Source organism: Hyperolius riggenbachi, chromosome 9 (genome assembly GCF_040937935.1).
Source record: "Hyperolius riggenbachi isolate aHypRig1 chromosome 9, aHypRig1.pri, whole genome shotgun sequence".
Lineage (NCBI taxonomy): Eukaryota > Metazoa > Chordata > Amphibia > Anura > Hyperoliidae > Hyperolius > Hyperolius riggenbachi.
This window is the reverse complement of record NC_090654.1, coordinates 57,109,770-57,133,527: the sequence shown is the minus strand read 5'-3', so window position 1 is coordinate 57,133,527 and position 23,758 is coordinate 57,109,770. Positions and strand designations below refer to the sequence as shown.

General features: G+C 46.8%; 2 protein-coding genes across 3 annotated transcripts in view; one reads left to right on the top strand and one right to left on the bottom strand.

The window, feature by feature from the left end:
- The window catches only part of IGSF8 (immunoglobulin superfamily member 8), a 23,106-nt gene extending 13,111 nt beyond the window's left edge, over nt 1-9,995 (bottom strand). The window contains exons 1-2 of the mRNA XM_068252822.1: nt 9,718-9,995; nt 1,442-1,816 (exon numbers count right to left, since the gene is read on the bottom strand). Of these exons, the coding sequence (XP_068108923.1) occupies nt 1,442-1,816; nt 9,718-9,769 (427 nt within the window). The 5' untranslated portion in view covers nt 9,770-9,995. The remainder of the gene's footprint in view (nt 1-1,441; nt 1,817-9,717) is intronic.
- Nucleotides 9,924-23,758, top strand: RIT1 (Ras like without CAAX 1). Of its 2 annotated transcripts, none has more exons than XM_068252823.1 (5): nt 9,924-10,239; nt 12,845-12,901; nt 12,984-13,057; nt 15,457-15,648; nt 22,987-23,758. In XM_068252823.1, the coding sequence occupies exons 1-5, from the start codon at nt 10,137-10,139 to the stop codon at nt 23,218-23,220; spliced, it is 660 nt and encodes a 219-aa protein (XP_068108924.1). In that variant the 5' UTR covers nt 9,924-10,136; the 3' UTR covers nt 23,221-23,758. The 2 variants fall into 2 exon arrangements, with proteins under 2 accessions (XP_068108924.1, XP_068108925.1); XM_068252824.1 differs by lacking the exon at nt 9,924-10,239 and adding an exon at nt 10,304-10,391.

The following is a 23,758-nucleotide window of genomic DNA, read 5'->3' as shown; positions in this document are numbered from 1 at the left end:
CGATACTGGGGCACTAGACCAGCGATACTGGGGCACTAGACCAGCGATACTGGGGCACTAGACCAGCGATACTGGGGCACTATACCAGCTATACTGGGGCACTATACCAGCTATACTGGGGCACTATACTAGCGATACTGGGCACTATACTAGCGATACTGGGCAATATACCAGCTATACTGGGCAATATACCAGCTATACTGGGCAATATACCAGCTATACTGGGCAATATACCAGCTATACTGGGCAATATACCAGCTATACTGGGCAATATACCAGCTATACTGGGGCACTATACTAGCCATACTGGGCACTATACTAGCCATACTGGGCACTATACTAGCGATACTGGGCACTATACTAGCGATACTGGGCACTATACTAGCGATACTGGGCACTATACTAGCGATACTGGGCACTATACTAGGGTTAGGGATCAGATTGTGACAAGACAATATACTCTTTACAGTGCTGTGTAACATGTTGGCACTATATAAATACAAAATAATAAGGCTGGGCACACTCTAAAAGCAAGAAAATCAAAGGAGGGTCAGCTATAACGGTCAGATGTCATAACACGTGTGTGGGAACAATACAGATTTTCATTGTTCCTGGATCAGGTCTGTGCAGAACCCTCCTATGATTTTTTGGTACCATTGCAATTGGGATCCTGCACCAGCAGGACCTAAGGATTGACCTAAGGCAAAAGAATAAAAACATTTTATACATATCCGGGGCTTCCTCCAACCTCCTTCACGCTAATTAGTCCCTCGCCGACCTCCTCCGCTGCCTGCAGTCTCTGCAATCCTGACCCGTAACTGCGGGAGTCAGGGCAGCCATGCACGCTCCCTTATCGCACTCATCAAGTTCTGCACCTGGCCCTGATGTACCGAATTAACGGGCTGGATTGCGGTGCCTGCAGGCAGCGGAAAGGGAGTGATCAGGCCAAAAGGGGCCTGGAGGAAGCCCCAGGTATGTAAAATACATTTTTATTCCTTTGTTTCGGGTTCACTTTAAAGGTCTATAAGTCATTACAGAGTGTCTTGTTAGGTGCTGTAGTTCAGCAGCTTGAGTTCCAGGGGCTGTAAACAGGAAGACATAAAAGCGGCCCTGCTGGAAAGTCTCTGGCCATGGAGAAGCAGCCGGGCCCATGGGTGTAAGGGTGTTATGTAGCAGCACAGGACGGCCGTACCATATGTGGCCACATTATAGCAAGCAGGGATGGCCAATGAGATACAAATCATTTCCAGGTGACGGATTCTGCAAATTTATGCAGCTTGAAAATGGACCGATCTAATCTTACCTCAACAAACTTTGATTGGTCCGTGTTCAAGCTGAATACATTTGCATAATGCTGCATCAGCTGGAAATTATTTGCATCTCATTGACCATCCCTAATGGCAAGTATCTATGTATAGGTTCCAGCCTATGATGAACGTACCTTTCAGGGTGGTCTTGGCACTATAGCTCCCCAGGTACTTGGAGTCAGTGGTTGGGGTGTAGCACTCGTAAACCCCCTCATCCTCGGGGCGCAGCCACTTCATATGGAGCTCAGCACTGTCTCCGCTGAGACGCTGGATGTAGATGTCTCCTTTCTTCACCCGTGCGGAAAACAAGGCATAGGGGAAGTTGGGGTCCTTTGTGCTGGCAATGGAGATGGAAATATCCGGAGCGTCTGGTCGGTACATGAACCACTCGAAATTCTGTGTGGATGGGCCTTCATAGTCGCTGACATTACAGTGGATGGAGATTGGGTTATCTACCACACGGTACAGCGGCCCCTCCTGGATGCGGACTTCCCGGGAGGAGCAGAAACCTGAGAGAGAATGAGAAGAGGGGATCAACTCAGAGGAAATGTGTGCAGACAGGACTGGAGAGGAGGCAATTAGCTCAGAGTAAATGTGTGCGGACAGGACTGGGAAGCACACAAGAGAGAGGAAAGAGTTGATGGGATTGAATTAGGAAGAGTGTGGTTCACCAAGTAGAACACATTTCTACATTCCTCAACACTGGCATAGATATGGCCATCGAGGACTCTAGTTGGACACTAGCTCCGTACTGCGCATGCGCAATACAACGCTCATCCAGGCACAATATGGAGCACTCAGGCTCCTGAAGACTTCTGAAGCCTCCCACAGCAGCACAGAGCAGTATTCAACCAATCTGAAAAGAAGTTAAAGTCTCTGGCCATGATATTACAGTTTAGCAGTGTGCTGACCAGGAAACTGTTATGGGGTAATGGACAAATTTTTTAAAATGGAGGAAGGAGAATTCCATTGATAACAGTGGACAAACAGGATGTAGGAGAGAAGAAATTGATGAGTAGACTATGCGGGAGGTATGCTTATTTTGACTTATTTTTTGCTTGATGTTCGCTTTAACCTCCTGAGCGTTACGCCGCTCAGGAGGTTTTGCTAGCCCGAGTCTCCCCCTATAAAACTATTATATTATTCGGCTGTATAAGATGTTAGCTTGTACAGGTGACCCCCCCGATTGCCTCAGATCCCCCCGATCCATCCGCTTATACATTACCCGACCTAGTTCCAGCCATTGGCACAGCTCCGGTCTTCTCTATGAAGAGGATCATACATGACGTCATGCGCAGACCCGATCCTCCCCATAGAGAAGACCGGAGCTGTGCGGGGAGGCTGTGCCGATCGCTGGAACTAGGTTGGGTAATGTATAAGCAGATTGATCGGGGAGGGGAGAAATCGGAGGCAATCGGGGGGGGGGGGGGGTTGTGGCTACCTGTACTAGCTAACTAACATCTTATACAGCGGTATAACCCAATAGTTTTATAGGGGGGGGGGGGGGGGGAACGACTCCTGAGACCAGCAAAATCTCTTGAGCGGCATGCCTCACACAGTGTCGGGCATACCGCTCAGGAGGTTAAGACACAGGTATGAGAATAATGAGGAGATTAGATATAAAGGTCACCTTTGGAAGCTGAGGATCGCGGCAAATCACTGTGATTTATGCATCCTTTAACTCTGATCACAGCCGATATTCTTCTTGACATGGACTGAACTAGATGCTGATACCATTGTTGAAGAATGTTGGCCAATGCTGACATAATGGCAGCTCTAAGTTGGGTCAGATTTGATGCTGGCCTTTCCAAGCTTTGAAGTGATCTTTTGACTTCGCCCCACACATGCTCAGTAGGATTGAGGTCAGGGGACTGATCTGGCCATGGAAGCAGGTTTAAGTGGATCCAAGATGAAAAAATAACTATAGCAAGAAACTTGCTAAAGCTTAGATGGTTTACACAGTATATCCAGCTGCAAACAACGTCAACAGTATATGATAATTTCTTCCTGTGATACAATGTGTGCGGCCATGTTTTGCTTGTCACCATCACACACACACACAGGCAAAGCTGCTCTGTTTCCTGGACCAAACATGGCGGCATACCTATGGGTGTCGGCTCCGCCCCCCAACCCTGATAGGACAGTTCACCTATAAAGCTTTTGAACCCGCCCCCTCCAGCCATTCTTTTTTCTGTCCCTGAATGGACAGGTCACCTGTCTTTTTTTTCTTTGTTTTTCTTTATTATATATTTTTTGTCTTTTTCCTTTTCTTTTCCTGTGCAAGGTTTGCGGGTTCAGCCTCTCCCGCACGTGTATAACTTCCATAAGTGCCCTTAAATAGGGTATAGTGGCATCCCTCTCCTCACATTCTTACCCAGCGGGGATTAGTTTACCTCTTGCAAGATGGCGCCGCTGAGTGTGGAAGAGCCTCTGAGGTTACCAATATCTCACAATGTCTTGTCACAAGGGAATCTACTTCATCCAGGAGTCGACAAGCGGAGTTTAACTGCCTGGAAACTGAAAGGAAAAGGTATATAGACTTATGGTGCTCAAGCGGAGTAGTGGATACACTCCTGAAGGCAAGGAAGGCTTCTACTAACTACCTATTAGGCTACTTACACACCAGGACGTTGCGTTTAGGGGACGTTATAGGGCACATAACGTGCCCCTAGCGCAACGCCTGGTGCTCTCTGATGTGGACGTCAGAGTGAGCCGCGTTGTGCAGCTCACTCTGGTGTCCGTGATGCATACTCTTGGACGCATGCGGCATCACATGGTCCCGCCCGGCCAACGGCCGCACAGAGCGGCCGCTCCAGGAAGTAAACACTGCACGTCACACTGTGCAGTGAATATTTATTAGCCATGTGCCTGGCCACTCTCCACTCCTCCCCAACACTACTGAGCATGTGCGCACAGTCTAATGCGGCTTAGCCGCGCATAACGCACAGCATGCAGCACTCTCAATGGATGTGCTGTATTACAATGTAACGCAACGTGGGCACTGTGAACAGCCCATTGATTTTTTCATTACTGTGCGGTGGGGCTGCGTTACAGGCTGCACTAACATGCGCCTGTAACGTCTTAATGTGAAAGCAGCCTTAAAGGATCTGGGAAAAGTTTGCAGCCTTTGCTTCAGAAAAAGGGATCAATGTCATGTCATCAGAAGTACAGCATATTTTGGACTTCCTACAGTCAGGAGTAGAAAAGGAGTCAAGAGTGTCTGCAATAAAGGTTCAGATTTCAGCATTATCTGCCTTGACAGGAGATCGATGGGTAACGCACCCACTGGTGGTGCAATTTGTTCAAGCAGTATTCAAGATAAGACCTTTGAGAAAACCATTCTTTCCAAAATGGGACCTTTCTGTGATTCTGGAGGTTTTATCATCCCCTCAGGTTTATCCATTAGAATCTCTCTCTGGAAAATCTGACTTTAAAAACAAACAGTCTTTCTAACAGCTATTGCTTCAGGAAAAATGGTCTCAGATCTTCAAGCTCTGGGCTGTTCAAGCAATCTATTAGGCCTGGTGCACACCAAAAAAACGCTAGCAGATCCGCAAAATGTTATCAGATTTTGAAACGCTTTTTCTTATTTTTCTGTAGCGTTTCAGCTAGCATTTTGCGGTTTTGGGAAGCGTTTTTGGTGTAGTAGATTTCATATATTGTTACAGTAAAGCTGTTACTGAACAGCTTCTGTAACAAAAACACCTGCAAAACCGCTCTGAACTGCAGTTTTTCAGAGCGGTTTGCGTTTTTCCTATACTTTACATTGGAGGCAGAAACGCCTCCCGCTCTGGTGTGCACCAGCCCATTGAAATACATTACCCTAGCGTTTCCACATCCGCAATTTGGATCTGAAAACGCGACCGAACCGCTCTGGTGTGCACTAGGCCTTAGAGTTCTTTTCAGATAGAGTAGTTATCAGACCAGTTTTGCAGTTTATACCACAAGTATCTTCATCCTTTCATGTGAACCAAGAATTAGTCTTACCCATTTTGCTTTCAGAAGGAGTGTGCCATCCCTCGGACGTGGGGCAAGCTATCAGATCTTACTTAGATGCCTCAGCTGCATTTAGAAAATCAGACCATCTGTTTATTAATTTTCAGGGTCCTAGAAAGGGGAAAAAATGTGTCTGCTAGAACCATTTCAGCCTGGTTGGTCAAGATCATTAAAAAAAAGTTATTGTATCAACCTCCTTACCGGTAACCCTGTGCTGGACAAGGGGAAAGCCGCCAGAGGGTGCCGCTCAGTTCACCGCCGATTCGCCGCGTCGCCCCCCCCCCCCCCCGACCCCTTGCGCTGGGCGATCGGAGGGGTGGGAGGGATAGCGAAGGGAGGGGGGGGGGGGGAAGCATGTAGCAAGCGCTAGGCTAGCTACATGTTTTAAAAAAAAAAAAAAAAAAAAAGTGCTGCGCTGCCCCCTGGCGGATTTTTTGTACCGCCAGGGAGGTTAAAGGTTTGCCTGTTCCAAGGGAAGTGCATGCACATTCTACCAGGGGCATGTCAGCCTCTTGGGCGTGTTTTTCAAAAGTGTCTGTTGAATCCATCTGTAAGGAGGCCAGTTGGTCGTCAGTACATACATTTATGAACCATTATCATGTGGATCCTGCTTCTCTGACCTCTGTGGACTTTGGGAGAGCAGCTCTTGCTGTGTGAATAAAATATTTGTTTTGCAGAATTCCCTCTCTCTTGTGTGATTTGTTACATCCCATAGGTATGCCGCCATGTTTGGTCCAGGAAATCGGAAAATTGTATACTTACCTTCCGTAATTTTCCTTTCCTGGATCAAACCGATGGCGGCATATGGATCCCTCCCTCTTGTCCATTCGAGGACTGATTTTTAACAGAATGGCTGGAGGGGGCAGGTTCAAAAGCTTTATATGTGAACGGTCCTATCAGGGTTCGGGGGCGGAGCAAATACCCATAGGTGTGCCGCCATCTTTTGATCCAGGAAAGGAAAACTACGAAAAGCAAGTATACAATTTTCCGATATCGCCACCCCTCAGCCTGTGAACTCCACTCCCCTCTCCACCCTTGCATCTGTGTGCAAAGTATATAGTATAGTTGGCCACAGTATAGTTGCCCAAGTCAGTATAGCTAGTATAGGTTCCCTAGCATAGCTAGTACCCCCCAGTACAGATAGTATATAGTTGGCCCCAGTCAGTATAGCAAGCATAGTTGCCCCCCAGTATAGATAGTATAGTTGGCCCCAGTATCGTTTCCCCAGTCAGTATAGGCAGTATGGTGTCTCCCGATGATTGTCTTACCCTCAGCGGCCACTTCCCTTTTAACTGCCTCCCTGTCCATCTGCTACACAGACCGCATGTCAGAGTGACCAGCTGCGCCGCTATGACAGGACAGCGGGTCGCCTATCAGCGAGCATACAGGAAGACTGCCTGTATACGCACTGACAGGCGACCCGCTGTCCTGTCACAGCGGGTCGCTCTGACTGACATGCGGTCTGAGTAGCGGAGGCCGAGGGAAACAGTTACAGGGGAATCGGCAGCCCGCCTAGATGCAAGTGCACGCTGCCCATGGCCCCCTCCTCGCACATCGGCTTCCTGCCTCCACTCCAGCCCCACTGTCTGTCTCCACCAATCAGCGCACAGTGGGGCATCCGTCTCCACCAATCAGCGCACAGTGGGGCAGGCAAATGTAAACTAGATGTTCCTCCTCGCCAGGCTCAGCTCCCATGATTAACTGCAGCATGGGACTGAACGCCGAGGCATTGGAGGAGTTGGGGGCGTGGATCCTATAGTTTATAATCTATTAGTGTATTAAAAATAAGCATGGGGGAGGGGGGGAGAATGCCCCAGAAACTCTATGTGGTGGGCACAAAAATGAAGGACACAAAACTTTGTCTCAAATCCTCTTTAAACTATGATTGATGTTCATCAAACCAATTTGAGACGAGCACAAAGGCAAGGGCCCAACAGGCATCTTTTGCTATTTTTCTGTGATACCAAGGGCCCTCTTGATGTTCTCCTGCTGCTAAAGCCCATCCTTTGCAAAGTCCATCTTGTTGTGCGATGGGATATGCTTTGTGATGCACCTGCATTGAACTCAGCTGTACTTTGTTGTGTTGTTGTGCTTCTGTTGCTGCGGACTATGCATGATACTTGCTTTTCACCAGCCTTTTTCGACCAGAATAGTACTTATCGCTTGAAGTTTTTTCTTCAACTGCCTAAACACCCGAGATACTGTTGGGTGAGAAAATCCTAAAAGAATTGTCATTTCAGAGATTCTACCAACAGCTCTTCTTGTGCCAAAAACCATCCCTTATTCAAAGTCACTTAAATCTGGTCTTACCCATTTTGACATTAACTTCCGTGATAACTACATCATCCAAAGCTGAGCTTTAAAGAGAATCTGTATTGTTAAAATCGCACAAAAGTAAACATACCAGTGCGTTAGGGGAAATCTCCTATTACCCTCTGACACAATTTCGCCGCTCCTCGCCGCATTAAAAGTGGTTAAAAACAGTTTTAAAAAGTTTGTTTATAAACAAACAAAATGGCCACCAAAACAGGAAGTAGGTTGATGTACAGTATGTCCACACATAGAAAATACATCCATACACAAGCAGGCTGTATACACCCTTCCTTTTGAATCTCAAGAGATCATTTGTGTGTTTCTTTCCCCCTGCAGTTCTCATGCACTGAAGTTTCAGGCTGCTCTTTTCTTCCTGCAAACAGCTTTGCCCTTGTCTGTAATTCCTCAGTATGTGAAAGCCCAGCGAGCTCAGAGGACGATTTATCCAGCTTGTAAAAGATAAGAGAGAAGCTGCCCTAATCTAAATAATACACTGGCAGTGTGCATACAGGGGCCTGGAAGGGGGAAATGCATCACAGAACCACAACACTGAAGAACTTGGCAGCCTTCCAGACAGGCTGACAAGTCTGACAAGAGAAAGATACATTGATTTATTACAGAGACTGTGATAGTAGAAAGTGCTGCAGTAAGCCAGAACACAGAATAGCTTTTGGAACTCGTAGGATGATAAAAAACAGGATGCAATTTTTGTTACGGAGTCTCTTTAAGATAAGCAACTCTGCGTTGTTACGTCATTCTACGTCGCTGTTGAACTGGTTTACTTTCACACAAGGGGTGTCTCTAATTTCTTGGCCACTCAGTGTATATGAATGCCATGACACTGAGAAGTTCAGGAACTGGAGGGACTTCCCATGAGTGACACATGCTGGGAAATGTATGCCATTCACAAAGGAAGTATCTCTCAGCTGGGACAGGAAATCAGCTATCATATAACATAACACAGGTCACACACTGTACTCCCAGATATATCATGCTGATAACCAGGATCACTGACCCTGGAGACAAGAGGAGGCAGCACCTCACCACAGAGGGAGTGTCTGTCCCTCACCACTACTGTGTTATGTCTGTCCTTCAGTCCCCTAATCATCTCTGTCCCTTCACCGCTACAGCCTCATGTATGTAACTCACATACATCTCCACCAGCCTGTCATCTCTGTCCCTCACAACTGTGTCACGTCTGTAACTCACCCTCTCCCCTAGCCTGTCATCTCTGTCCCTTCGCCACTATAGCATCATGTATGTCACTCACCTCTCGACCAGCCTGTCATCTCTGTCCCTTAGTATCGCAGAGGTGATACAGGCTCTAGAGGTAGAAATGAAGTATCACACAGTGCTGCAGAAATTATACAGGCTCTAGAAGCAGAAATTGAGTATCACACAGTGCTGCAGAGATGATACAGGCTCTAGAGGCAGAAATTGAGTATCACACAGTGCTGCAGAGATGATACAGGCTCTAGAAGCAGAAATTGAGTATCACACAGTGCTGCAGAGATGATACAGGCTCTAGAAGTAGAAATGTAGTATCACACAGTACTGCAGAGATGATACAGGTTCTAGAAGTAGAAATGTAGTATCACACAGTACTGCAGAGATGATACAGGCTCTAGAAGTAGAAATGTAGTATAACAGTACAGCAGAGATGATACAGGCTCTAGAAGTAGAAATGTAGTATAACACAGTACAGCAGAGATGATACAGGCTCTAGAAGTAGAAATGTAGTATAACACAGTACAGCAGAGATGATACAGGCTCTAAAAGTAGAAATGTAGTATAACACAGTACAGCAGAAATAATACAGGCTCTAGATGTAGAATTGAAGTACCACACAGTACTGCAGAGATGATACAGGCTTTAAAAGGTGACCCCTGTGCAGGCTCGAGAGGTAACAGCGGTACACAGAGCTCTACAGGCTCTAGAGGTGGACTGTCTCATACAGCGCTGTGCAGGTATGGCACAAGCAATCAGCGTACCGCACAGTGCTATGCGAGGAATGGATGATACGACCTACAGATGGATGGAACAGGCTCTGGAGGTACCGGTGCGGGGCAATGTCACACCACTGGGTGGGGGAGGGGAGTACCTGTCACGAAGAGGAGGAGGAATACGACAGCGCTGATCCTAGCGGTCTCCATCCCGCTTCTTCTTCACTGGCATAGGCCCCGCCCACCGCCGCTCCCAGTCCCTCAGTGCGGCCCCGCCCCTCCATCTTATGAGGTGAACGAAGACTGAAGGGCGGGGCAATACGACTGGCTCCGCCTCATTCAGATGATGGGACTGGGTGCAGAGAGCGGTGACATGACGTCATCTAACAACCCACCGCACGCCTTTCCCTGGCTGGCCGAAGTCATGTAGTCATGGCAGCAGAGTGACAGGCGTTTCCCCTCTCAGCATGGCGTTTCCGCCCACCAGTGACGACAGCAGGAAGTGGGAGGGCGGCAGCCATTTTGGTGTTCTCCGGGAGGTGCTGTGTCCTCGTTACTGTTCTCTCTGCCGACCAACATGGATCCGGGGAGTCGCCCGGCGGCAGGAGGGTCAGGGGGGCCAGCGGCTTCTCGGGAGTACAAGCTGGTCATGCTGGGTGCTGGAGGAGTGGGCAAAAGCGGTAAGTGTAGAGATCCCGCCCTTTCCTGACTCCGCCCACTACCTGTCATGTGACCACCTGACCAACTAGTTGCTGTAGGTAACAGGAGGGGATGATGTGGGATGCTGGTTGCCATGGGTTACAGGAGGAGATCATGTTGCACGCTGGTTGGTGTGAGTAACAGGAGGAAATTTTGAGGGATGCTAGTTGCCATGAGTAAAGGGGAAAATTATGTTGGCTACTGGTTTCCATGAGTAACAGGAGATGATGATGTGGGACTCTGGTTGCCATGAGTATCAGGAGGAAATTATGTTTGATGCTGGTTGTCATGGGTATTAGGAGGAGGTGATGTTGGACCCCGGTTGCCATGGGTAACAGGAGCAGATGATTTTGGACTCTGGTTGCCATGGGTAACATGAGCAGATGATGTTTGATGTCTGTTGGGTAACAGAAGGATATGATTTTGTACTTTGATTATTACTGGAGGATATGTTGTTGGATTTTGCTTGTTTGTGAGTAGATGATACACCTTCCAATCTGGCCCATGTTTATTAGAGGATGATGAGACTGCTATATTAATTTCCTCTTAAACAATGCCAGTTGCCTGGCAGGCCTGCTGGTCTATTTGGCTGTAGTAGTGAAGTAGTGACTGAAAGTGGACTTGAAATCTTGCACAGGACAGAAGGAAAAAATATAGAAATGCATCCTGTATGTACTTAGAGAGTTTAGCCTGTCTAATCCCCCCCCCCTTATCTGTGTCTAAGCACAAGTTGTAATTTGATTCCTCAGTTGTGTCAGCTGACAGTCATGGCAGAGAGGTAATTGGTAAACACATGATGTCAACAATATGTCGGCTTCCATGAAAGCAAGAAGTAGAAACACTGCAGATTTATTGCAGGATTTGTTTCAGCTGTCACAAAGAAATGTTTTTCTTTAAAGGTTATTATGCTGTTACGTATCTTTTAGAGTAGAGAGAAGTTCTGAATTCAGGTCCTGAGAGAATTGTTGACTGTTATGGTTAAATTTAACGGAAGAAATGGTCAATGAGGTGAAAATAATTCTGAGTTGGTGTGGGACTGTGCAAATTATTTATGGAAATAAATGCAGTTTCAAAATTGACCACCTTGGTGGGATTCCATTTGTCCATTTTCAAGCTGCATATATTTACATAGAAAGCTTGCATATTCCTTCACCAACTTGGAATTATTTGCATCATTTTGACCACCCCTGGTTAAAGTGGACCTGAACTCAGAAGTCCTCTCTGCTCTTAAAGCTACACAACAGCATAACAATCTTTAAACAAAAACATTTCTTTGGTACAGCTGATACAAATCCTAAAATAAATCTGCACTGTTTCTACTTCCTGATTCATGGAAGCAGACATATTGTTAACATCCAGTGCTTTCAAATAGGCATATCTGCCATCTCTGCCATAGGCAGTCATGTGACACAGTATAGAGATCCGATTACAACTGAGGTGGAATTAGTCTAAACCAGGCATGGGCAAACTCGCTGTTACGGAACTACAAGTCCCACAATGCATTTGCCTTTATGAGTCATGACTGTGGCTGTCAGACTCCTGCAATGCATTGTGGGACTTGTAGTTCCTTAACAGCTGGAGGGACAAGTTTGCCCATGCCTGGTCTAAACTCTCTGCATTTCTCTCCGTTTTCCTTCTGTCCTGTGCAAAAGAGTTCAGGTCCACCTTCACAGCAGGTGATCATGAACTCTTATCTGTTGTGTGAGGAGATAGTGGATGACTCCGGTTGTTACAGGTAGCAGGAGGAGATGGGTGGTGGACTCTGGTTAGCAAGAGGAGCTAGAGAACTCTGTCTGTTATGGTTTGTAGGAAGGGATGGTTGGTGGACTTTGGTTACTGTGAGTAGCAGGAGGAGATGAATGGAGAACTCTGGTTGTTGTACGTAGCAGAAAAGGGGTTGTGAAATATCATTCATGCACAACAGCAGATAATGTGAGAAAATTATTGTTATGGGGAACAATACACAGTAATGGCTGGTTCTGGTTGTTATGGGATACAACAGGTGATAGTGTACGACGTTGGTTGCTAAAGGCATAGATTTTATGGCGCTAGTCTACTTTAGGGGACCCAGCAGGAGATGTCATAGAGAATCTCGGCTAACATGATTGGGAGGACAGCACCCTCTCGAACTGCTAGGTTTCCAATACGCCCCTACACTATTTGACCAATCACAACGCTTTGTGCTGTAAGAGGGTACTGTGATTGGAGAACTGTGCACTATGAGGGTTCCTGCTGTGCTCCCTAAAGTAGACTAGCACCGATTGTATTTCCTATAAAGAATATGATGGTGAGCATGATTTATTTGTGTAACAGTAGGTGTCATTGTTGGATATAGATTTTGTAGTAGTACACTGGATCATAATAAACACTAATAAAAGTCTGAGTTGCTTTTCCTGTTATTTCTAATAACCAGCCAGAGGTACTGTATTTGCCTAATGTGTGCTGTCATATTCAAACTACTGTCACCACAGAAGCCCTGTTGTGTAGTACATGAGTGGTAACTGTACTTTTTTGCATGTGATGACCAACAAAATTACAGTCACATGACCTGCAGTAAATTGCATTTGTTTTTTGTTTTTTTTTCAGCCATGACAATGCAGTTCATCAGTCACCGCTTCCCAGAAGATCATGACCCCACCATTGGTAAATAAAGAATGATTTCCCTCTATACACACCTCTGATGGTAGATAAAGAAGGAATGACCCTTCTTTTCTCTTATTTTCAGAGGATGCCTACAAAATTCGCATACGTATAGACGATGAGCCAGCCAACCTGGATATCCTGGACACAGCTGGCCAGGTGGGCACGAGAACCAAAAACAAAATGAATTGTGGAGTAGCACCTCTTAATTCACGGTGTTGTAATTAAAGAGAACCCGAGGTGGGTTTGTCAAATCATATTAGGACACAGAGGCATGATCTGTATACAGTGACCTGCCTCTGTGTCCTTCCATTGTGGAGGATGCCATATTTATTTCCTTTTTAAACAATACCAGTTGCCTGGCTTCCTGGTGATCTTTCATGCACTAGTAGTGTCTGAATCGCACACCTGAAACAAGCATGCGGCTTATCTTCTCAGATCTGACAATAATCTACAACACCTGATCGGCTGCATGCTTGTTCAGGGTCTGTGGCAAAAGGTATTAGCGGCAGAGGATCAGCAGGGCAGCCAGGGAATTTGCATTAAAAGTGTATAAATATGTCAGCCTCCATATGCCTCTCACGTCAGGTGTCCTTTAAGTATCGCGCTGTAAACAGGGATCCCTCCACCAGTAAGTGCCAGGCATAGTGAAACTGGGCAACTACCGTATACTACATGCAATAAAATAAAACAAAATGAGGCAGTTTGAAGTGGAGTAAGGGGCCAGATGTAGTTGTACACTGATTATTCTATATGATTATTCTATAGGTACTGCAAGCGTGTACATAGACAGCCTTGGTGGTGGAATGTTCACTGGGTTTGGAGTTGTTTAGTTAGAGGTAGAGTTATGATGTGGGAGTGGCACTGCTTGAAGAGTTAAATAGTTCAAGGCAGTCTTTTGGTGGGGACAAAGTACAGGTCAGGGGAAGGCGTTATGTTGTAAAACTGCAATACACCTTAGGTTTTTTGTTGCCTAAAATAATTGTGTTTGTCTTTGGTGAAAATCTGGGTATGACTACATGTATCTCGTAAAGTTATTGCTTTGCCCACCAATCGTTTGACTGATCGTTATTAAGGTCTTCATAGTAGTCATCAACGCCACTTTCCTCTTCTTAGAATAGAAAGGCTGTGTGGCATAATGACAAGCAGTGTGTTTGTAGCTTTGTATGGTGACCATTGCTAAACTGTCACCTGAAATGATCACTGACAGTTGTTTCAGACAAAAGGTACTACATATCTATATGCACTTTGCTTTTAAAGCTGTGCCCTGGTGTAGGAAAAGTAGAAGTCAGGGGAAGGGAATATATATTTAGAGGTAGGGTGCTTGTGGGGACATCAGGTAGATTAGAAGGCAGAGTCCTGGTAGAAGACTAGCAAAGGGAGGTGTTGTAGATTTAGTGATCACTTTGGGTCAGGTTTTGGGTGACTAATGGCCCATACTCACGAGGGACTTTTGTCGCCTCAACACGCGGCGCGCGCGTGTTGCGGCGACAGGTCGCCCGTGAGTATGGGCTGTTGCACGCGCGCGCACCCCGAACTGTCGCCCGTCGCTCTTGTCGCCATGCGATTGAAAGTTTCAATCGCATGGCAACAGTCGCCGCCGCACCTCCGCCGCAACTGTCGCTAGTCCGCGTGAGTACGCGGACTAGCGACAGCAACCTCCATAGAGGTAAATGGAGCTTCCGGCGGGGGGAGGAGGAACGTCGGCGACAGCTTCCGTCTCGCCGCTGGTCCCTCTTCCGCGTGTGTACGCGGAGGGACCTGTAGAGAAGCTGTCGCCGGCCTGTCGCTAGCACACTCACGTGTGCTGGCGACAGGCCACTTCTGCAGCCCGTGAGTACGGGCCATAAGGTGCGTATACATCCAGCGATCGACCAAGAGACAGATCTATCTCTGGTCGAATCTGATCAGAGAGAAATCTGTTGGCTGCCTATACACCGCAGGCCAATTCCCGATCGATTTTCAGCATAAAATCTTTTGGGGATCAGCTTCGTGACTGTCACTGTCCCCCCAAATGCTATATGTGCCCCCCCCCAGTTGCCCGTGCATTAAAATATTGTTTCTGTGCAGCCATGCAACGCTAGCGTCCAGCCCTCCAGCTTCTGCATTGTGCCCCACGTGGCTGCCAGGGTATTGCACATGGGGCATCACACATGTGCCGCTTGCTATCGTATATCCCGGCAGCCAATTGGGGTGCCAATGCAGAAGCAGTTGGACGCTAGCGACGGGCGGCTGGACAAGTAAAGTATTATATGCACGGGCAACGGGGGCACATATAACCTTTGGAAGGACAGCGGCCTGGGGTTCCGTCGTGTTCGCCGATTGTCCCAATATCGCCGTGCACATGATCGACCATGTCGGCCCGGGATTTCCCAGCACGTGCGATCGCTACATAAGACCGATTTCGGCCAAAACTCAATCGGGCATACTTGTTCCACCACCGATTTTTCATTTGATTGCATAATAATATGATTGATCAGCCACAAAATCGCCAGATGTATGGCCACCTTTTCTACTAAGATTTCTAATCTCACTTTGCTCTGCTCTTACCCCGTCAGGCGGAGTTCACCGCAATGCGTGATCAGTATATGCGAGCGGGAGAGGGATTCATCATCTGCTACTCCATCACTGACCGACGCAGCTTCCATGAAGTGCGAGAATTCAAGCAGCTGATCTACCGCGTGCGGCGCACTGATGACACCCCAGTAGTGCTGGTGGGAAATAAATCTGACCTGTCTCGCTTGCGCCAGGTAAGATGATGACAAGTTTAGGTATGGTCAATGAGATGCAAATAATTTTGAGTTGATGCGGCATTATGCAAAATTTTTGTATGCAAATGAATGCAGCTTGAACATGAACCAATCAAATCCCGTTGAGGTAAAATTCGATTGGTCCATTTTCAAGTTGCATAAATTTGCCTACAAAATTTGTATAACTAGAAATTTATTATTTTCATCTCATTGACCATCACCAGTCAAGTTACCTTTTTCTGTGTGGAGACATCCAGGGCTGTGGAGTCGGAGTGGGAGCAATTTTGGGTACCTGGAATTGGTGATATCAGTAAACTTAAGAGTCGGATGATTTTTGAACCAAATCCATAGCCTTTGTAAAAATTAGACTAAGGAGTCTGAGTCGAGGATTCGGAGCCATTTTGGGTACCTGGAGTTGGAGTCGGTGGTTTCATAAACTGAGGAGTTGGAGTCGGATGATTTTTGTACCAACTCCACAGCCCTGGAGACATCTTTCCCATAATTCTGGCAGCAGGTTGTGGCTTGGCACTGGCCACCACTTTCAGTGATTTTATAGGTATTCGGTGGGGGCCATGACTGCCAAATTCAGGAGGCAGTCAAGCCACTTGTAACATGAACCTCACCACTGAAAATAGGGACAGGGAACTAGGCTCAGGCGTGTGGCTCCATGGGTCTGCCCAGCATTGCAAGATGTATTCATGTTATTGTTATACCCTTAAAGTGACCCTGAGCGCTGAATAAAAATTTAGACTTAACTGGTGCTTCCTCCGGCCCCCCATAGCCCATGAGGTCCCCTGGTGTCCTCCTGGTCCCTTCCATGGTCCTGGTCCCAGCTCTGGGAATCCGGCGACTTCGGCTGAAGTCCTGCGCATGCATGGTTCAGTCACCCAGTAACCGTGTAATATTAGCGAACAATCGACCTTACAATCTGAGAATTGCAATGGGAAGGAAACGATTGTAAATCATCAGTTGATCTGATCATTTCAGATAGGCACCATCATCAATCTGATCGCTATTAAGGTTGATCTCCACTAAAATTGCATCATTAATGAGCACCACTTTCATTTAAAAGAATTTGTGCACGTAAAGAAAAATTCTGTTGTAAAATTGCTGAAAACTACTGCGCAAAGACTTCTCATCTTGCCGCATGAGCCATTGGCTGCACAAACTGGGAGTGTTACTTTTTTTTCCCCACACTTGTACTAATCATATAGCAAACTTTGGGATGAGGAAGCCTCAAGATTCTAAAGAGGCTTCCCCTGTCCTCTTCCTGAAAATGAGAAGCATGCTCACTAGCACAGACTCTCTCAGATCTCTTTAGAAAAGGCCGGGTGAGCTCAGGCCCATGCTACTGCACAGGTGGCTCAAGGTTGGGATCAGGCTCGCTTTTTTCCACCAAAGACTGAGTGGGACGGTGCTACTGCACAGGCGCGGGAAGGCAACTTTTCAAGGGTCCCAGCCCTGGAGCGGCTTGATGTAGGAGGATGGGGGGAGACACTGAATTGCAATCCTCCCAGGTTTGCTTTAACCTCTTGCCGACCGCGTCACGCCGATGGGCGTGGACACGACGGCAGCCCCAGGACCGCCTAACGCAGATCGACGTAAGGTCCTTGGGGCGGGCATTGCAAGAGATCGCGCACGCGCATCGCTGCATGAATGACGGAGCGGAGCTCCGCCACCAGCCTGTTAGACAGCGTAACCACCATCTATTTACTTAGTACAGCGCTGCGATCTACAGCAGTGCTATACTGGGGACAGCCGTGTGACACGGCTGTCCCCCTGGGAGGCAGGATAGTTATCGGTTGTCATAGGCTGATGCAATGGGGGGGGGGGGGTATAATTAAAAAAAATAAACTTTTATAAGCAAATAAAAAATAAACATCCGGGGGGGGGCAATCAGACCCCACCTACAGAAAGCTCTGTTGGTGGGGAGAAAAGGGGGAGGAATCACTTGTGTACTGAGTTGTGCGGCCCTGCAGCGAGCTACAGTGGCCCATTTAGTGAAAAATGGCCTAGTCTTTAGGGGGGTTTAACACTGCGGTCCTCAAGTGGTTAAAGTGTACTTGAACTGATGTGACATGATGAGATAAACATACCTATAGTACTAGCCCTACTAATAACTTGTCTGAGGTCCCTTTCTATTTTTATGTATTGCAAGTGTTAGAAGAACTACTGCAGTCTATGCAAATTATTTCAGCTGGGCCCTCCTGAAAAGTAAGCAGAAGCCAAAACCCTTTTATCTGACTGTGCAAACAATCCCTGATGACTAGAGTCCACTCATGCTCTGAGCTAATAATTTCTTGTTGTAAGGAGCTGAATGAACCAGGTTTTGCCACAACGACATGGATGCACGTGTGCAAATTTCACTGTCAAAATGTAACCTCTTACAATGAAAGTAATAAGACACTGGGATATTCCTATGTACTGTTACTACTTCACATACAATTAATTCCACTACACAGACTGGATGTGGTCAAGCAGTGATCAGTGGAGAACCCATACACAAGCTGGAGTCAAAACAAGTAGTGAACAGTGAATAACCAATAGACAACAGAAAATTGGCATCAGCATTCATATAATTCAGGCCAGTTTTATACCTGGTCATTGTGTTTGTGGTGCAATGCTCCGCCCCCGCATGACACCACAACCAGGGCTGTGGAGTCGGTACAAAAATCATCCGACTTTTTGAAACCACTAACTCCAACTCCAGGTATCCAAAATTACGAAGACTCCTTTAGTCTAATTTTTACAAAGGCTGTGGATTTGGTTTAAAAATCATCTTACTCCTCAGTTTATTGAAACCACTGACTCCGGACTGCATGTACCCAAAATTGCTCCGACTCCTCGACTCCAACTCCGCAGCCCTGATCACAATGCACAAAATGTCACTGGAATTCCCTGGTTTCCCTGTTGTATTAAAGTCTTGCCGCACCGCCACTGCCAACATATTAAAAAAAATTCTGTGTTGCCCATTGAATTTCATTACTGTCGCCGCGGAAGTCCAGTAACGTGCCGTTGTCTTTGTAAAAGGGGCCTCGAGGGAACTCGAGCTGAGACACATATGCAGGCTGACATTTATTTCCTTTTAAACAATGCACATTGCCTGGCTGCCCTGCTGATCCTCTGCCTCTAACGCTGGGAATACACCATGAGTTTTTTTTTGGCAGATAGATGGCTCCGTAGATCATTTCCAACTGGTCCGATCTGTTTTTTCTGGTCGATTTTTCTCATAGAAGTGAATAGAAATCGATCAGAAAAATTATTGGGACATCGATCCACCAGTAAATCTGCCAAAAAAACTCATTGTGTATTCCCAGCATAATACTTTTAGCCATGGATTCTGAACAAGCATGCAGATAAGATGCTTCTGACAAGATTAGCTGCATGCTCATTTCAGGTGTATGATTCAGACACTGACCAGAAAGATCAGCAGGACAGCCAGGCAACTGGTATTGTTTAAAAGAAAATAAATATGGAGCCTTGTCGGGAGCTAGATACCTCTCTGCTTCGGACAATGAAAGTGACCTGAACATTTTTATGTATATGTTACGGCCAGAACCCCAAGTCTGGCCACTTCGTGTTCTGGCCAGTCAAAACTAGAAGTGGCCGTGCCACTGCAGCCAATGCCTGAAATGAAACAAATCCTGGTGGCTCTGGCTTCTCCCCCCTGCCCACCTCCTATTGAGTTCTGTCAGCCGAGGACACGTGTGCACCCAGAGTTATGTCGTTCGTCGCAGCAGGGAAGCAGGGATTCTTGATGTTCATTCCCTCATGGCAGGTGCTGGCAGAAGCAATGTCTGCAGCGTTCCCACTCTGCTTCCCCGCCGTGACGAACGACTCTGAGTGCACGCGTGTCCCCAGCTGACAGAAGTCAATAGGAGGGGGCAGTGGGGAGGAGCCAGAGATGAAGAAGCCAGAGCCGGCAGGATTTAATTTATTTCGGGCATTGGCTGGCACGGCCATTTCTAGTTTTGAACGGGCAGAACCTGAAGTGGCCAGATTTCGGTTCTGGCCGTAATAATAATAATAAAAAAAAAAAAAAAAAAGAATGGCTATGGCTAATCGCAATCGCTAACGTTTTGGATGAGCGTTTTCGGTAGCGATTTTAAAAAAGTGTGATCAATTTGCCAGCGGTTGTGTAGCAATTAGCGTTTATAATTCTGATTGGTCATTTGAACTAATTTTAATTTTGTTAGTGTGCAGTTATGTAAAAACGCTAGCAAAATCGCTCTGTGTAGGTTTTGAGGAACGATTATGCCAGCGTTTATATACTTTGCAGAAATGCTAATCGCTAACGCAAAAAATTCTGCATGTCCTGCGTTTGCGATTTTGGTAATCGCAACTGCTCCAGTGGAATTTGGCCCGTCCATTAACATTAGCTGGGCGTTTAGGAAATCGCTAGCGGTTTGAATCGCTCCATAAATGCTCACAAAATCGCTCTAGTGGGTTCCAGCCCTAAGACTTAGCGAAGTGGGAGGGGGCTGCAGTTCCCATCAGTTGCCACTAGATGGCACAAGACACTGAAGATTGATTGTCTGATAAAGCACATTGAAAGGAGCATGCACAGAAGTGGCTGAACCAAGAAGTCAGAAGAGAACCAGTAGCAGTACTGGTGGTGTGCTGTAGTATCAGCAAGGTACCAGACAATAACATGGGCAAGCCAGGTAGTCACAGGCTGCTAGTGATGTATATGCAATGTGACCGCACAGTATGACTGTGATGTGTTATAAACAAACTTTGTACACAGTATTTGCATGACATCCCTATTGCTGCTTTCAGTTTTGCTGTGAACCAGGGCGTGAGTAACATTGGCCATAATGAAACCAGTGTTCCCTTTTTTTATCTAATGGTATTTCATATTTTAGCCATATCTACTAAGATAGCTGACCACTTCTAATGCAAAAAGGGGAGGCGGCACCGGACCAGAGCCACTAGAATGTGTTTGTTTGTTTTTATTTTATTTTTTTCCAGAGCTGAATAATGTGCATTTTAATTTACCAACCTGAAGTGATGCATTATGGGGGTGACTTCTGCTTTCTTATGAAAAGCTCAATACTTCCTTTTATGCAAGGCAATATTGTACTTTGCAGAAGTTATGTTTTCGGTCAGCGGGGAATTCCGCACTCCTGTAAACGGAGTTTGGAGGAAGTGGGGCTGTAATTTTTGGCCTTTTTCCATTGTGAAGCCCAGAGATGAGCTTGTGCTCATCTAGGGCTGGTGCATACCAAGAGCGCTTCTGAGCGCTTTTAAGAACGCTGCTTTAAAAAGCGCTTGGCTAATGTATTAGAATGGGCTGGTTCACACCAGAGCCATTTTTTTTTTTTCCTCAAATGCGGGTCCTGCAGCATTTCTGCTCATTTCTGAGGCGATTCGGCCTCATGATTAAAAGTAGGAAAGTGGAAAATCGCTCTGAAAAGCACTAGATCAGAGCAATTTTCCAAGCATTTTTGTGACAAAACCAGCGAACTATCAGCTGTATTGTACATTAAAAAAAAATGCTACCACAAAAATGCTCCAAAAACCGCTAGATGTAAATAGAAAATCGCTCGCACATGCCTAGAATCACCTGAGCATTTGCGATTACGCTAGATCCAACGCTAGATCCCACAGACGGGAAAGCCTCACAAGGATCCAGGGGCTTCCCCCTCCTGGAACCGTGACCAAGAATTGAACTTCATCCCAATCAGATACCCCCTTTCCCCTGAGGAATCTGTTCCTTTTCACAAACGGATCATCAGGGGGCTCTGTATGGCTGATATTGTGGTGAAACCCCTCCCATAGTGTGATGTCATGACCATGGTCCAGACAGTTTCCTGTCTGTGAACCTCATTGCATTGTGGGAAATAACAGCGGTTTACGGCTGAGTCCAACTGCCAAAAAAAGAAAGCAGCATCTCCTTCCCCCGACATCACCTGCCAGTAGTAAAAATGTCACCATGTGGTAAATGTCAGAACGTAAATCAGGGAGAGGAAAGATTTTACAATGGACAAACGCTGACTAAATCATTTATACTTACCGTAATTATTGTAAAAATGAAGCACTTTTTTATTACATTATTTTCACTGGAGTTTCTCTTTAAAGGTATACCTTAAGGGCCCGTTTCCACTCTCGCGGAAACGGCCGCGAATCCGCAGAGTTTCCCCGCAGGCAAATCGCGCGGGGAAACTCTGCCATAGGGGACAACGGCGCCGCCGGCCGAATCGCTTGCAGTAGCGATTCGGCCGGAAACCCCCACAGAATTCGCGGCGGAGGCTGCGATTCCCATAGCCGTGCATGGCACGGCTGATGGGAATCGCCTGCGATCCCGCCCACCCGCTCAGTGCCGGCGTGCGTCTACGAGACGCACGCCGCACTAGTGGAAACGAGCCCTAATACATGTTTTTTTGGGTGGGTCTGTGTTAACCACATAACCAGTGGGTGCTGACATAAAATGCTTCCTGAATTATGTTAGCCATGTTGCTCTGTCCTTGGCGTCATCTGAGCACGCCTCCTGTAAAGGTGCACCATCATCATGCCTATATGCTCTGCCCTTTCCCGCCATCTTAGATGTCACAGCATATATGTAGCATGTTTTTCTGCAAACCTCCCATGTTTAGGGATGATCAGCGAGGTGCAAATCATTCATCCTTGCATTCAAATTTCATGCAGCTTGAACTTGGACCAATACAAATTGTCAGGAGATTTTTCTGATTGGTCCAGTATCGAGCTGCATATAATTTTACATGAAATTTGAATCAAAGGAGAAATGATTTAGCCTCCCCAATCATCACTCACATTTTTACATCCCCCTCTTAGCGGGTGGTGGGTGAAAGATTAGATTGACTTACCTGGGGCTCCTTCCAGCACCTAGCAGTCTTATCAGGTCCATCGCTGTAAGTCAGTTGCCCTCCAGGGTGTCGCTGCACCCTCAGAAAGATTCCCAACCACAGGCTGGGCTACTGCATGGGCATGTTCTCGATCACGCTTCTGTGGCTGGGCGTGGTCTGCACTTGCACAGTTTGCCTTTGTTAATGGCGACAGGAGTGTGATCGAGAGACATTGGCATGTGCAGGAGCTTGCGACCACGACTGTGGTGGGGAATCTTTTAGAGGGGACAGCGGCACTGTAGAGCAGAACTTGATATACTGCTAGGGGATAGAACAAGCCCCAGGTAAGTAAATACTGTATATTTCCCCTCCAGGCTCACATATCCTTTAATGCAGCCTGCGCTGTGCACAACAGACTGACGTTTGGGAGTGTCCTGTTATATCCGTAGATATATTTAACTTACTGATATGACACTGGTCTGAGCACACACCTCTGTTTCTTTTATGTAGTTTACATTTGTTCTGTTGCCAGGTGTCAAAGGAAGAGGGCATCTCACTGGCCAGAGAATTCAGCTGCCCATTCTTCGAGACTTCGGCTGCGTTCCGCTACTACATTGACGATGTCTTCCATGCGCTGGTGCGCGAGATCCGCAGGAAGGAACGGGAGGCAGCGCTAGCCAATGAACGCAAACTGAAGCCCAAGACGTCCGTGTGGAGACGCCTGAAGTCTCCGTTCAGAAAGAGGAAGAAGGACTCTGTGACTTGAGCTGGCAGGTGGCAGGCCTGCTATTCCGGTCATGGACCCTGGGGGGGGGGGCTAATGCTGGTATCTCATCTGTGTGATGATGCTGTGAGACCTGCACCCGTGGCAGGGTTGTGCTGGATGTATATATCTATATGTGTGTATGCGTGAGAGCTCCCCCTAATGGGCTCATTTACTAACTGCACAGTAACCTAGAACGTATGTAGTGGCATCTCCGGCATGTCTTGCCTTCTTACTAACATGTGACATGACGACCTGCCTGTAGGGGGCGTCTCACCAGAGTCTGTGATGTAACGAGGGACGGATGAGCGAGAGCACACCACCATCTACTAACACACCAGGTGAGGTGCTATGTATGCTACAGCGCCACCCACAGCCTGATTTATCACAAACACAACTGGAGAGGGCGGAGTCAAGCTGACAGCTCAGATTTCTGTCCAGATGTTTCGTATGTCTTTTTCTGTGTTCAGATTTGCACAATTTTTGTACAATTTTTTTTTTATTTTTTTTTGTATGTGGCAATAACAATGATTACAAGAAA